General features: G+C 43.2%; 1 protein-coding gene across 1 annotated transcript in view; it reads right to left on the bottom strand.

Moving 5' to 3' along the window:
• nrn1la (neuritin 1-like a) overlaps positions 1 to 16,074 on the bottom strand; it is a 55,443-nt gene that overhangs the window by 3,451 nt on the left and 35,918 nt on the right. The window contains exon 2 of the mRNA XM_069724646.1: positions 8,877 to 9,027. Within this exon, the coding sequence (XP_069580747.1) occupies positions 8,877 to 9,027 (151 nt within the window). The remainder of the gene's footprint in view (positions 1 to 8,876; positions 9,028 to 16,074) is intronic.

The following is a 16,074-nucleotide window of genomic DNA, read 5'->3' as shown; positions in this document are numbered from 1 at the left end:
AAAATACTTGATTGGAGTAACGCAGGGTATGCAAGTTCAGGGACATAACAAGTAATAACGGTGAATTGATTTAAATCTGTCCACCGGACCAAAATCCAGCCAGTAGGGGGGGTTAGAAAGATGTTTTTGCAGGCAAGAAACTCAGAGGGAACGTTGGAGAACCCGAGAGCATCATTTCAGGTCATTTGTGTCCAACGTTTTCCTCTCAGATCGTCGCAGGAGAACTCGGTGTTGACAGTTTGACCCTGTCGGACGAATCCAAGGTGCACAACCCCTTCAAAGAAAAACACCCTGCACGGTCTTGGTTGCGCTCCTGACCGGATCCGCCTTCTTCGGTCTCGGGCGGTGAAGCTCCGCCCCCTCTTGAAACGTGAAAGCCGCTCAGAAACACCTCGCACGGCTCCCCGCTTCATCGCCGTAGACTTTCTGAAGCGTTTCTAGTGGTCCAAAACCCCGTTTTGATCCGCTACCGTTTGCCCTGTCAACGTTACTTCCGACGCTTCCTGTATCTCTTTCAAATTAAAAGCCTCTGGAGTTTTGGTGGACACGGACACCCTTCAATACTTAACAAGGCTTTTGCTGTGAAACATTTGCAGGAACATCTTGTTACTGAACTTGGACGATAAAAGCTTCGAGTAATCCAGAACAACATTTAAAAAATAGCAACAACTCAAACGGCGTGCGATCGATCCAGTACGTCAACAAACAGAACTGCATGCCTGGTTTCAGGTACACGGTGAATTCAATTCAATTATAATTGGGTACAATGTCATTACAGCAGATTAAGATAATGAGCTACAGATTACACAAAAATCAGAGTTGGGAGAAGCGCAGTAAACAGAGCGCATTTTAGTGACCTGTTAGTGTTGAAAAATTTCCACAAAAATCCACATACTGTTTATAAAACTGTATAATCAAGTTTTTTTTATCTGGTGTGGTATAAAGAAAAAGGTGACATCACATTGATAATGTAAAATTAACACGGTATAGTTCTTTTTATGTCACCATCTATGCTTGCATTTTATTGCACTATCTATAAAAATCCAAGTTTTATTTCCTCTTAAAGAAGAAAGATAAAATAATAATAATAAAAATTTTAAAAAAAAAACTTGAAATTAAAGTATTTGTGCAGATTCGTGACTGTCACACATTTGCCATGAACTAACTTTCAAGTAACATTCAACAAATGTACCCAAGCCTCAATGTCATTTTTTTATATATCCGAGCTGGAAAAACACAAAATGGATGTAAAAAAAAAAAAAAAAGGAAAAGTAAAAACATTTAGATCTTTTTTTAATATATCCTGCAGAAACCCCAGAAAGCAGCGGGATTATTTTCTGTCCAAGGCTGATGTTTAAAAAAGGTTAAAAAGAAATTATGTGTCGCTGCCTCTCAGCTCCAACGAGTTGCACAAACTGAAAAGAAGCAGAGGAATGAAAGAAATGCAGCTATTCTCGGGGGAAGAGTTTGACAATGCTTTCATATAAAAAAAAAGAAAACCCCAGAACACACTTTAGCTGAAGTGGCCTTCATCAGGGTAACAGGGTTGACGTGCTTCAAGAAGGCTCCCTTCACCTCCATCAAAAGGAAAATATTCTTTCTATTTTCCACCACGCACACGACTTGATCTATATTTTGCCACCGCGACATCGAAGCAGCAGAGGTTTAATTTGTAAATGACTATTTTTATCTAATTCATGGAATTTGTAGATCTTATAATCACACTTTATATATATATATATATAAAGCTCTTTTTGTAAAAATGAAAAAGTTAGATTCTTCCTCCACAACACTTTTAAATCACTTCTGAATCTGCGCAAGAACCGCGGAGAGATGCTGAAACTGGGGAATATTACAGCCTCTTTTGTTTGGCGGCACTTTCAATCCTAAGTGGTGCATCCCAAATGAGCTGTAGAGCTGAAAGCGACTTTTAAACCGAGGCAGGAATAGGAATAGGGGAGCGCCGCGATGAGATGCAACAGAAGCATGAATGGCCTTATCTAAATCTGTAGAGAATAGGAATATAAAGGCAAATAGAGAGGCTGCGGTGAAAAGAGGCCTGAGTGAAAGAAAACTCAACCTTGCGTGCGAGAGTTTTCTGATAGCACCTGTTTTAGCGATCAGCAGTCTCCGGCTTTTGTTTGTGTGACCGTAACCAAGGAAACAAACGCTCCGTTTTCACCTCGCTCCCTTTTAATACTTTTGCAAATACTTCAGCCCAAGAGGGTTGAATGAGGACTTTTCTCGATGTTAAGCCGTGACTACATCCTGTCATTTCAAGTGAGACCTCATTGAAGACTCTCGGCTTTTAATGATTCGTTATTGCGTCCTCTCGAATAGCTTTTTAAATATGTTTTTCTCCGTTTGCATACTTTTGTACATTGTGTGATTTTTTTTTGATTTTTTTTTTTGCTATTTATTTCATCCCTTACATATGAGCCTCAATTTTTCAGTATCCAAAATTATAGCTTTGGTAATTTTGCCACTGCATGTTTAACAAAAAAACGATTGATTTCTCCATCACAAATGCACCTCATTCACATTATTATTGCCAAACTGAGCAAGAACACGACTGTGAAGGGAGATCCTTACGGGAGCGGCAGAAATCCCGCGACAAAGATCGGAGCCACCCGGTGAAGTTGAAGTAAATAAAAGTCTGTTTTAGCTATTGAAGGAGACGTTCTGCTTTCTGGGGTTGAGAATGACGCCTCTCTTTATCTAGAAATGTAGAACTTTATAGGGGATAATACATCCGACCGGCATTACGTCATCCAGAGCAGGCTCTCGTCGGGACTCTGGCGAACCGAAGGGAGTTAAAGGCTTTTCTTCCAAACTTTTAAATCAATAACTCTACTCCAAAATATAAACTCTTACCTTGTAATAAGAAAAGCGTGTGCACAGAAAGGTACATTTTCCGTCGTCTACAGAGACTCATACTTGTTGAAGTACGATGTGCTTCAAACTGTTTTCATTGTAAGAGTCCAACGAACAAAATGCTTCCAAGCTTTAAGACTTTTTATTTTTTTTGTATTTTCAGGGTTAAATTTGACCGAGATGTTGATATACAAAAAGGTTTTTGAGGTTTCTAATGGTGTACTTAAACCTAAGTGGACATAAAGACAAGCTGCATCCTGTTTTTCTGCTCCTGTAGATCTATTTCTGCCTAATTTATGGAAACAAGGCCACAGCAAGGACTGCAGAAGACTGAAGCCCTCAACGTCTCCAAAAGGAAGTTTTCATTTTTTTTTGAAGCGTTTCAATTATCTTTGCAATTATATTTTTCTCCAAGGATAAAACTGGAGAAATAATAAAAGCCTTTATTTATTTATTCTGAAGGGAGTCAAATTAAAGTATAAATAGTCTAAAAGTACAGGAAGGAGCAACTTCCAAGTTTGATTAAACAAATTCATAGCTGCCATGAATCACGTTATTTGAAAAGTCAATAATGTCACGCCGTTAATCAAATTTCCTCAGAAAACACATTTGTAGCTGAACCACAGGATTTCATTGGCTAATACGACAATACGGTATTTTGGGAGTCATTATTTCGATTCGGTGCTTTTTCTCCCGTTAAAACGTAAGTATCAATTCTGCACGTTAACGGACCAGTGATTGTTTTGTCCATTGAAGCGTTCGTCCAGGAACCAGGTGAGCGAACTTGCATGTGCAGAGTATATATGAGGGTAAATATAAGAATAGAAATCATAATGGCTTGCTTTAACAGCGGACTTTAACAATCAGACTCATCAGCAATATCTATAAACCCTATACGACGTAAAGCGGTACCTATTCTTCATCCGCACCTCCCCTGGTCTATTTTAAGCTTTAGCAAAAGGTTACTGTTTAATTCAATTGAGCATAATTTCTCCGTATGTTTAGCCCCCAAATATTTCTTTTTCACCTCACATACTCGGGATCCTCAGTGAATGATTGCAGCTGCATAATGCCTATTGTGAATATGAGGAATAAAAGCAGCGCTGCACTCCTGGGACGACGCTGACAATGGAGCAGCCTTGGCCTAGATGCAAATCACAGCCTCTTATTCAGACTGCACTGTAGCGTGCACCCCTGTGTGTGTGTGTGTGTGTGTGTGTGTGTGTGTGTGTGTGTGTGTGTGTGTGTGTGTGTGTGTGTGTGTGTGTGTGTGTGTGTGTGTGTGTGTGAAATCGTGTGCACGGCTCAGCGTGCACGAGCTCGTGGATTTTCAGAGGGGAGCTACCTCCTCATTAAGTGGCTCTGTTAGAAGCGCTAAAACCAATGTTCCTGAGTGGAGGAGGAGGAAGAGGAGGAGGAGGAGGAGGATAGAAAAAAACAGAGTGGAGGGATGGAGGGAGGTGAGAGGAGAAGAGGAGGAGAGGGAACAAAGAGGAAGAAGAGGCAACGAAGAATTGAGGCGAGGACACTGAGTCGGGACGGAAAGTGTGTATGTGGGCATGAGGATTTTGTGTTTGTGTGTGAGCTCTTGTGCGAAGCATTAGGCAACACTCACACTGAGGTGGCTGGGTTGCAGGATTAGTAGTTTAATTGGTACCTCAAGGAGTAGAGAGGACTTAACAACAGTGGAGTGGTACCAGGGGTGGGCTGCAGGGCCATGGTGACACACACACACACACACACACACACACACACACACACACACACACACACACACACACACACACACACACACACACACACACACACACACACAAGTTGTTATTCTACTTGCAATGAAGTTCTCCTGAACCATTCCCTCTCCCCCGCTTTAATCAGATGTCACCATTGAACCAAAGTGTGTTTCTAAAAGAATTAAAAGCAACGCAGGCGTCATTCGATGTATATAAAAAATTAAATAAAAAATGATGCAGGGAAGAAGAGGAACAATGAATTAAAAATAAGTGAGGGAAGATATGGAAAAAGAAGAGAAGTCTGGCACGAAGGGAACAAAGAGGTCTGAAAGGTACTTAAAGGTGCAACAATACTTTATCAGCGCTGCTTGTCGGACGGTTGAAAAGATTCAGAAACCTCTTTTGTGAAGCGCCTTTTGGATATCAGAATTGAGTTCTGCATTCCCACCATTTCTGGGACTTTCCAAAACCGAGAAGCCGACGTTGACATGGGTTTGAATTTCCTGTCACTTTTCATTTCAAAAACCAAGTAACGCCACGGCTGTCCTCGAGAAGCGGCTGTATGGACGTGTGTGCTGTCATCTCCATGTTCGAGCGATATCGTGTCACCGCGCCTTCGAATTGTGGTCGTTCACAACGGCTGTGAACACCGCTGCCTTCCAAGAAGTTGGGACAACACGTCAGCGTCTGACCTTTAGTGACCTTTGGACAGCGAAGCTCCGTCCCTCTCGATAAGGCGAACGTCACTCAGAAACACCTCGCCCGGATCGTCGCTTCATCGCCGTAGACTTTCTGAAGCGCTTCAAGGTTCCCTGTAGTCCATTTCTTGAATTTGATCGCAAATCTAATGTTGTCTGTAATCTTTATGCCCCTCAAGCAGCGCTGCTTTTAAAAACAGCCGTGATTCTGTTGCGGAAATCACTGCACGGGCTCAAAAACACTTGTTCAAGATTTCTGTTCCTCAAAAATGAAACCTGCTCAAGTTTCAGGTCTAATGGTGAAATCCCGAATGTTCACGTAGCAGCGGTCACAAAAACTTGTGGAAGTCAGGTGCCGACGTGGATGCAGACACATAACTGTGCATACTTACTCATAAAGGTTTTATTGCGTCCCGCTGCTCCGTGCGCGTCACTCAAGCGACACCTCCGTTCCTGCGCAACAGGAACGCTCTCCCAAACTCTTTGATCGCGCCTCGTATCAACGAGACGACTGATAGTTACGACGAGAAGCCGGCACATACGTCGCAGGAGGATTTTATTCAGAATGACTCCATTAGGTTTTCCTCAAGGACCTGTAACATCACACTTTGTAAAACCTCAATAAAAACATGTGTCTTCGAACAATAAAGGAGAATCCTCCGTAGATTCAGTTCGTCTGAGTCACACACACACGCACACACACACACACACACACACACACACACACACACACACACACACACACACACACTCCCTCTGACCTACAGGAGTGTAAAGCGGTATTATATGGTGCACGTATGCCGTCACAAGTGCTCCTCAGTTGGTGAAAGCCTCATTCATAATGTAGTGAGAGAAGAAGTGCCGGCCACCAATCTTTGTTGTGGTTCATTAAATAACTACTTAACCTGCCGGCTCTGCAGCGCAGCGGCGCGACTGCCCCCCCGGACCTCCTCGGTTAGCCCCCGCCGAGTCCGCCAACGCTCAGCTGCGATGATTATTTTGGATCTGTACAAATTGCAGCTGACAAAAACAGCGCTCTCAGATCACTGATCCTGTTCTGAGACTCTTCCCACGTTAATACCCCCCCACCCCCCCCCTCCTCGGTCGAGAGGACTTCTCTGAAAGATGGATGGCGGAGGTACGTATAAATAGAGCGGCGAGCGGAGATGGCAGAGAGCGAGAGACGAGTGACGGATGAGTACCGGATGCGGAGAAATGAAGTGGCGAGAGAGGACTTAAAAAAAAATTTAAAAAAAAAAAAAAAAAAAGCGGACGGGAAGTGAGAGATGTTCTGCATGTTTAATCAGCGTCATCAGGCCTCCGGCCGAAAAGCAATGGGAGGCTGAAAGGAGAGCTGCGGAGGGGAGATATGCTGGGAGGAGACACGAGGCAGCGCGGCTCGTAATTACAGCCCAACTAGAATTAAAATCCAACGCCGCAAAAGAAACTGCTCCATCCTCCATGTTTGTTTTGACTTATTCACTGTCATCAACAAAAAGTAGAAATTAAAGCTATGTATTCATTTCTGTAGGATGAATATTTGCCTTACTGCTAATTTAATTGGTGCAACATCTGGGTGAGTTAAAAAATAGTTTGATATCCCTTAAAAGTAACTTCACTTAAAGGAAATACTACAAAAAAAGAAAGGAGCTTTAGTTTTCCTCTTAGCTCCGCCCCCTTTCTGTGTTTGCGTAATCGTTTGGGGACGTAAGCTTTTACCTAAGTTACGAAGTCAAACTCTACGTGATTAAAATCACGATATATTAGCTTGACATCCAACGAAAAAAATTAACTTCCATGACCTCTGACCTTTCTGTAAACGTCAACGCTGCGAGTACCACAAGAGGGCGACGTTCATACGGACTCTTCCGCGACCCAGTTCTGAGCGCAGCGGGAGTTCGTGTGCCGTTACATTCGAAGCAGCGGCGACAGTTAGCATCTAGTTCGGGAATCGGTGCCGATATCGTCGAAATTTTGACTTGGAAAGTGAAAGCGAAGATGGTTAGCCGAGCGAGTGCTGAAGGTTACAAAAGGAATACATATCCTAAATACAGATAAATAACCGGTCAATATGTGAGCTTGTTAATAAAAAAGGCTTTAAAACGTTCTCCAGCCGAAGCACATGGAGTCGATTGATTGGTTTTCTCGGAGCATCGACCGCAATTAAATGTCAGTCGACAGCTGCTGTGGGAAACACCCACAGAGGGCATTAAAGATTAAGATACTGACTTTCACCAACTGGTTGTTGGTTTTTTTCAAAATATGACAATTCAAATGTCTGTTTGATTTTGAGGGGGGGGGAGTTATTAAAATCATATGTGTGATTTCTCCTCCGTCATCGTCACCGTTCTGTTTGTGCAAATTAAAATATTCCTCTGATGCAACCCGTCAGTTCGATCGTTTTTATTCTGTCAGCGAGTTTATTCTCAGTCCTTTGGTGCTGGTTCGTCCAAGACACGACAACAAAGAGAATTCTCCGTGGAAAATGAAAATTGCATCGCCAACAGTTTGAGGAAGAAATTAAAGAAATATCAAGAGTTTTGATGTCAGTTTTGAGTCTTCAGTGAAGACGTAGAAAAGGACGAATCTAACTGCTGCTCTCTGCAGAGGAGGAGGACGTGTTTCAATCCCCGTTTAATAGTTTACAACTAATTTAGCTCCAAGTTTATTTTAGTATCAAAATAATTTTAGGGATATTGTGTGAATATAACTAAATGCTAATGATAAGAGCTACAATCTAATCGAAGTTGATGCTTTTTGAATGAGAGTCTATCGGAGCCAGCCCCCCGGTGGTTCTCGGTGGTATTGCACTTTAAGGCACTTCCTGCATAAGCGTCACCTTTCAGACTCACGGACTGTAGAGGACAGAGAGTTCGATGGACGTGGTCTTCGGGTCTGAAAATACTAAGGTCCAAAAAAAACAAGATGGGGACGCCGAAAACGCCAAACTCGGGGCTTCGAAGCGACAGTTTGCGAACCAACAGTTTCGGTAATAACACTGAAGTAAGTAAATGCACCACTAAAGTCGCAGGTTATTTACACCATCGGATTCTCCCTACGGTGACTGTAAAACTTTTCACTGTCAATCATCACCAAAACATATGTCTATATTTATAAGGAAAAAAACATATCTGGAAGTGCAGATGAGGGTTTCGATCGGCGGTATTTGCACCGACGTACGGGCTCCGTGTGACCTATTGATATCAGATAGCACACTCAACTTTGAGATTTGGAAAATACTTATCTCAACTTTTCTTTTGCATACATCGTTTCCAGCTCGGAGAAGCGCGTTCTTCGTTCGTTCCCCCCCGTGGAGAGATCCTTCTTTTGTCTTTGTGTCTGAAACCCTCTCGCTAATACTGAATGAATGCCTGGCGGGCACGAACGCTGAACCTTCGAGAGACTTCCGACTTAGCCGAGGAGGAGTGTTCGTGTTTAATTTGCCGATGTGTGTGTGTGTGTGTGTGTGTGTGTGTGTGTGTGTGTGTGTGTGTGTGTGTGTGTGTGTGTGTGTGTGTGTGTGTGTGTGTGTGTGTGTGTGTGTGTGTGTGTGTGTGAGCGTGGCGATGACCTGCAGATGGAGTGGATCTCGTGCGTGTCCTCGTCCTTGCGGGCGTTGTCGGTCAGACTGTCGCCGAGGGCCATCAGACACTGAGCGAAACCCTTGTAGATGGAGTGACACCGTCGGGTCGAGGCTGCAGCGACGGGCCGCGGGCTCAACACTGGGAGACACACAAGAAACACAATAAACACATGCAAAAGCACACAAAGAAACTGAAAGCTCAGTTGTGTGTATACATATATATATATATATATATATATATATATACATGTATATATATGTGTGTGTAGTTCTGTTTCTCTTTAGGAGCTGTAACTGTCGGACCAGAGAAAACCAAAGTGCCTGCAGAGATTGACACTTTTGTCCATGCAGCTGTTAGTTTCAATATCAAGACTGAGATGTTGAGTATTTATCCGCCGCCCACCACCCACGGAGCTGCAGACAACTGAGCCCGACTTCAACTCTTTTTTTTTTTTTTTTTCATTTATTAAGGGTTTAAAGTCCGCCGCTAATCCGTTGCTGACAAGACGAGACGAGTTCAAGGCTCGTCGACCAGGGAAATGGAGACAGAAGAGGCGAGGAGCGACTCGTCTTTATCTACAGCAAGAACACAAACTGAGGACGGGATACTGGACGGCGTGTCAGAGGTTGGAACTCAAAATACAGCCTGGTTTTCAGATCTTCTAAATCAGCACTCGTATCTCATTCAGTCAGGTGTTTTGCTCCTGCTGCCGGGTGGTGTTTCCAGTGTCAGAGAGCAGCTGACTGATTGGAGTGAAAGTATGTGGGATGAAGAAGGGAACCGGCCGCTCGGGTCAGCGGGCCAGCAGCTTTTCATGGTTCCTAAATCCACATCGCAACTTAAGAGCGATTTTCTCAGCGAAGTTTCATCAGCCTCCTCCTCCAGATTTTCTCTTGACATTTCCAGATTTGATGTTGATTTTTTTTTTTTTTTTTAGTTTATTGTCGCACTCGTGTACTTTTCTTGTGTTGTTCTGACTTCATTTTGCTTTTCTTTTTTTTTTTTCATTCAGATGTTGATGACTCTTTGATGTCGTGCAACACAGCTCTTGCTGTATTAAAATGCACTTTATAAATAAATCCTCTTCTCCAATGACAGTCTTGGCTCGACTTGTTGCTATTTTTTGTTTTTTGTTGGTTGTCCATTGTCCGCCCCCGTCTTTGTCACGATCGAGCTGGTGACGTGAAAACACTGCAGACCACAAGTTTTTGTTTTTCTCTCTGTCTTTAGAAGTTGGTTTCCTGTCCTTCCTTCACAGCAGCAGCTTGTTGCAGGTAGATCAACGTTTCCTCAAACACTGCACCCGGTGAGTGTTTAATGAGTCTTGTGTCACCTAGCCTCAAATTAAACTCTCGATTGGTGCGGCTTTAACCTTAAAAGAGTGGATACGACACCTTTTAAACTCAACAGGTGCTAAACTGCAGAAACACAAATAATACTTCAAAGATCCAACCGGGAGCGACGACGACAAAATCTGTCAGCTCGTGTAGGACGGTCGTCAGCTGTCAGCGTGAATCGCCAGGACTCCGTCACTTCTAACTATCTGTGAAGACGAAGGGAGGACATGACAGAGCCGGGATAGGACTTTTGTTATATATGTACGTACACAGTATATTTAGCACCTAACGCACATCAGTAATCTAATAAATCTAAGTGTTTCTTTATAAATCTGGTTGAAATACTTTCGGGTTTGACGTCAAACGTGACACGTCGGGTGCGTTCAAAAAAATTTTAAGTTCCCGTTCAGCTTCGTGATTATATCTTTATGAAAACGCAGCCTCTCGAAGGGGTTTTAAAAAAGAATCTGCCACTAAAGTGCACACTTGCTGCACGCGCACACACACACACACACACACACACACACACACACACACACACACACACACACACACACACACACACACACACACACACACACACACACACACCCCTGAGAGTCCCGTCTCACAAGTCATTTACTTAGTACATAGCTATTTGCAACAGCACTCACCAAAGCCCAGAGCTGTTTGTTGAGTCAGACTTTGAGGAGGAGAGAAAACTCTTCCGGAGAGATGCACAATTGGTTGATGTATTTTTTTAAAATTCTAATTAACAGTTATTCAAGTGTTCGGGGGTGTCGTAACGCTGTTCGCAGAGGCTCCAAAAATGACAGAGGACCCGAAGCTGTCGTGTACGCACTTGCAGAGAAGCGGGATCTCTTGTGGGGCGTGAGCACCGCTCTTTGATTAGGCTGATCCCCGTTTCTCATCTTCTAAGCAGCGGCAAATGAATATATCAAGAGACCCGAGAAGACTTTGTGGAGCGGTAAAGTGTCAGGAAATCAGAGGAGGGAATTATTCCATCGCAGGCTTTATTTTAACTTTTTAATGTCTCTTCCGACTCGAATCGACTGAGCGTTTTTGGGGTTTGAGTTTGGTTCCAGAAAAACAAGGTGGAGATCAAAAACGGGGATGTTTATCTTCCTCTGCTAGAGTCGGGAAAAAATAGCACCAGGAAAGCCTCGTCCTCCAGAGCATATCGACTTATTTTTTTCCCACCGTGTTGTCATGGAAAATGTCCAGATGTTGTCGACGGGTAATGTTTTTGTTTTTTTTCACCGTGGTAAAAACAGTTCAAGACATGGGGAGTTGTTCAGTGTGTCACAATTACACAAGAAAGGAGGAGCTAAGTGCATGAAAAGAACAGGTGAAATCGACTTACAGGAAGTAGGTGGGATTTGAAAGATTAAAGCACAATACAGAGTTGATGCGGGGTATGATGTCCGGGTAGAAGTCCAACGTTGCCAAGAAAAATCACCACAAAAGCAGAAAAAACGAGGCAAAAGAGACAAAAACTACAGAGCGGGCTGATTGGCTCCAGGTGAGCAGATTGGGGAAGTGGGTGCAGGTGAGGTGGGCGTGGCCAGCAGGAGACATTCAGAGAGGCTGGGGGACCTTTAGTGGGTGGAGGGTGTGATACAGGGAACAACCTGAATTAATGACTGAAGACTGGCAGAAAGATCGACGTGACAAAGTGAATTGAACTATGATGCCAGAGATTAGGAAATAATCATATTAATGTTTGGGAGGTGGCTCCAAAAAAAACGTGTCCGTTTGATTGACAGGCCTGGCGGTTCAGTCAGATCCACCGCTAACTCCTCCCCAGCTCGTCCAAATATGGTCACTTCTGGCTCCAAAATACCAAGATGGCGAGAAGTCAGCTTCAGAACGGCAACTTACAAACCAACGGGTGACGTCGCCGTTGGTTACCGGTCGGGTAGTTGCACCATATTCAGTTCTACTTCTGAGGACAACACCGTAGAGTAATAAAGAGGACTCGCTGACAAGTCAGTCATCACTGATTGATCGGAGTGAAATAAAGAAATCTGCTATAACATGAGCAGGATGACTGAAACATTTCCTCATTCATCAACTCGTATTTCCTGATTATCACAGATGCGGGTGATGACGTCCCGGGATCAGATAACATGGGAGACAACAGACGCTTCTTCAGATGGAGGACAGTCGATTGATGTATAAATCATCAGATTTGTCTAATGTGCGTCTGAAAAAACAAAACAAAAAAACTCCACCGAAGAAAAATACAAAAATACAAATAAAAACTACAAACACATCTGACTGACACAAACTTTTCCGAAATTGTTTTTTGTTTATCGTGTTTTCTTATCTCCACCTTCTGTCTGCTCTCTTGTGATGGAGAAGGTGGGAAAAAAAGAAAGGTTTGGCAGCTCCTTTCTTTTGCCATCTGTTGCTCATTCCTGTCCTTCTTCCATTCGAATTAATCTCGTTACTCTTTCATCTCCGAGCTCCTGTCTCGTGACGCAATGCACACCAACGACCGCCTGCTTACTGAATTACAATGTTTGAATAGTGATCAGTGCTCAGATATGAGCGAGCGGCGATGAGGAGTCTCGCCGGCTCTGAAAACAAGACCTCTTTAACTAAATTGTTCAATATTTGAGGTCAGTTTATCGGTTATGTAAAAGATAAATTATTTTGACAATTCAATTCTATGGATTGTGGCCTATGATCGACATATTGGTCTGTCCATCTATTAAGGATTCATGCAGGTGTCTATTGATTCCTTTTAAGTATTAATTTATTTTTTGAGCCACGTTAATATTCTTGAGTACATTTTATTTCTTATATTATTATGCTACAGTCTGTTTGTGAATATAAAAGTGAGTCACGGGAAATCGGCATGTTGAGTTTAAAATGCTTTGAGTACAAAAATGCATATTTTTTGTTCGCTAGAATTAGCTTCTTATTCTTCGAGGAGTCGTGGGTGTTAAAGTATTTAGACCCGTCCTACATCTCTAAAAACGATGGACAAGACAGGGTTTCAACACCTTGAGGAGTTTAACAAACTGAAACAAAGATTACTTATTAAAAAGTAAACTACAACTTCAACCGTATTTGCATTATTAAAAGTTTTTGTCCAAATCCTTAAATTTCACCAACGCTCTCCTTTAATGTCGTTTTTCTTTTTAATGCTTTTCTAGTTATACTCATTTAAACGCACACTTACGTAATTTCACCAGCGAGGTGTCTCGAACGTGTTTGATTTCATCGTGAAGTGGCGTCTATGGGAGCTGTTGTCTTCATTGTTAAATCCGTCCCGCTGTCTTGCTCAGCTCCAGTTTCCCGCTGATGTGATTTTAGTCTGGAAACTTTGCTTGCTTTCACGTTCGAGGAAAGTTGAGTGTTTTTTCTTTCTAAAAGTAGTTGAAGTTTCGGTGCGTACCTACTGGTGAAACGCTGCTCCAGTAGTTTCAAAATGAACCCGAGGTCCAAACCCAATAGGATGCAACAACTGGAAACGATTACCAAACGGAGTCCCATATAATCCATGCAGTGATTTTAGGTCTGGAAACACCAGAATAGCAGTTTTTTTAGCTTGGTGAATCTTATGTTTAACCCTCTAATGCTTCATGTGATGAATGTCGGGTTTTTTTTGCCATGTTGTGGAAAGCCACTCTTTAGCTGCATATTATATCAACGCTACAGCTGTAATTATAGACTTTCACAAATTTTTCTTGCATTACCAGTTAGAGGCCGTGATATCAACTCAGCGATGTGACAGAATAAAGCAAATATCCGGAGCAGAATGCTAAATATTGTTTATCTTAGTAGACAAACGAAAAAGGGCGGCACGGTGGTGCAGTGGTTAGCACTGTCACCTCACAGCAAAAAAAGGTTCCGGGTTCGAATCCGGTCCTGGGCCTTTCTGTGCGGAGTTTGCATGTTCTCCCTGTGCTTGCGTGGGTTCTCTCCGGGTTCTCCGGCTTCCTCCCATCATCCAAAAACATGCACCTCAGGTCAGGTTACCTGGCGCCGCGCTAGTGGCAGCCTGCTGCAGCATCTCCCCCCTGAGAGCCCCCCTGCTGTAGTGAAGACATTTCCCCTCGGGGATTAATAAAGTGTATAAAATCAAATCAAAAAAAAAAGATGCTGTTTTTTTTTATTTTTATTTTTTTTAAGTAGAGTTAAACAGTTACATGCCCGGAGGAAACTCATGACTGGTGACACAAAAAGCTGACTCAACATTACTAAAGAGTTAGTTCATCCCAGAGGAGCCTCTCTGAGATGGCCGGCTCTCCCGAAGAAGCGCGATCATTTGGGGAGCTGGTGGCGACCGTTTTCTTTTTCTTTCTTTTTCACGGAGCTACAGTGAGATGGCCCTCTTCAAGAGTGTGACAGGCCCAGATGCATCACGTCATGATTAGTGCACAAGACGGCAAAGATAACACTCCTGGAGAGTGTGACTGTCCCAGAAGAGGCTTGTCGTGACGGGTAAAAGTCAGAGTGGAGCCCCGGCTGGAGCCTGGCAGGTGAACAGGAGATGTTAATTGGGTCAGACACTGCATCGCCACAACTCCTCCCCACCTCCCCGGAGACCGGCTTGTTTAATATTTAATAAACCAGAGCTTCTTCCACCCTCCGTTCTCTAGCTGTCGTTTTTTTTTTCTTCTTTTTTCTAGGAAACCTATTGATTTCAGGCTGGGTTGTTCACGGGTCTTGAAGATTATTGGCTTCCCTCATCTCCATCAAGTTTTAATGAAGAGGAAAAAAACACTGGAGGAGAAAAGAAAATGGGTATGAGAGAAAGAAAACCGACGACGGGGGAGGAGGAGGAGGAAGAGAAGAGGTGAAGACCAACAAAGGAGCGCAAGATAAAAAAGGAAGTGACCATGAAAAGAAGTTGTTGAAGGACTTGTGGCAAATTTATTTGGCAAGTGATTGAAAAACAAGCAAAGGTTTCTTTTTTTTTCCATCACAGGTGTAACATCACTGCCTCACTCACAATGCCACAATGGTACTTTTTTTTAATTTTATTTTTTTAAGTTCAAGTTAAAGCTGCATCACAGCACAAAGCTGTTGTTCACTAAAAAAATCAAATCAAATCAAAACGTTACTTTGTGAGTTTTAGGTTTGGATGTTGTTGTTTTTTTAAACAGGCTGGGCATAAAAAGGATGGCATGTTTTCAAAATGCTAATAAGCTACAAATTATTGTTGCAATGTGTATGCATGGGAATTAAGTGTAATTAAGCCCATTATAAAGAGTACATGTAAATCAACAGGATATACAGTGGTCCCGCGACGCACAGATTTAAATTCATGCACTTCTGTGGAAGAGTTCCTCTTCAGAAAAGCTCTCTGTGATTATCTCCACGAGCCGCTATTCAAGCTGAAATGAGTTCTGCGGGTGCAGTTGGGAAATCAAGACAGGGAAGCACATCTGTTCAACTGGCAGGAATTTGTGTTGTTTCAGGTTTGGTCTGTAAACTAATGATCTGTTTTTGCAAGGCTTGATGGAAGCTTTTCCACCTCACGCTGAGGTCACCGTGGGGGGTCTGACGGGGCGCCGGGGTTTCACGCTAATGGTCCAGTGTCACGACGCCGGGGCCTCACCGCGGGGAGGATCCCACCGCAGTCGGACGGTTTTCATCCCGTGGACGACATGCGTGTCGGGAGCCTGTTTTTTGGTGAGTGGGACTCATAAAGAAGTAACGCGACTAAAAGTGCTTTGATGCAGCGAGCGCTCGCTTCACCTGGGCTCCGTGTAAAAACCTTGTTCTACCTGTTGTTTAAGTTTTCTTGGGTTTTTCTAGGTTTTCAATGACTGAAAATGTCAGTTTCATGCGGTCTGGCCCACTCTGATTAGTTGAGTTAAATGAGGTGATT

The sequence above is a fragment of the Brachyistius frenatus genome, unplaced genomic scaffold (genome assembly GCF_029030835.1).
Source record: "Brachyistius frenatus isolate BFR_SWC_R1_liver_20210118 unplaced genomic scaffold, ASM2903083v1 Contig_388, whole genome shotgun sequence".
NCBI lineage: Eukaryota > Metazoa > Chordata > Actinopteri > Embiotocidae > Brachyistius > Brachyistius frenatus.
This window is presented reverse-complemented; position numbering and strand designations above follow the sequence as displayed.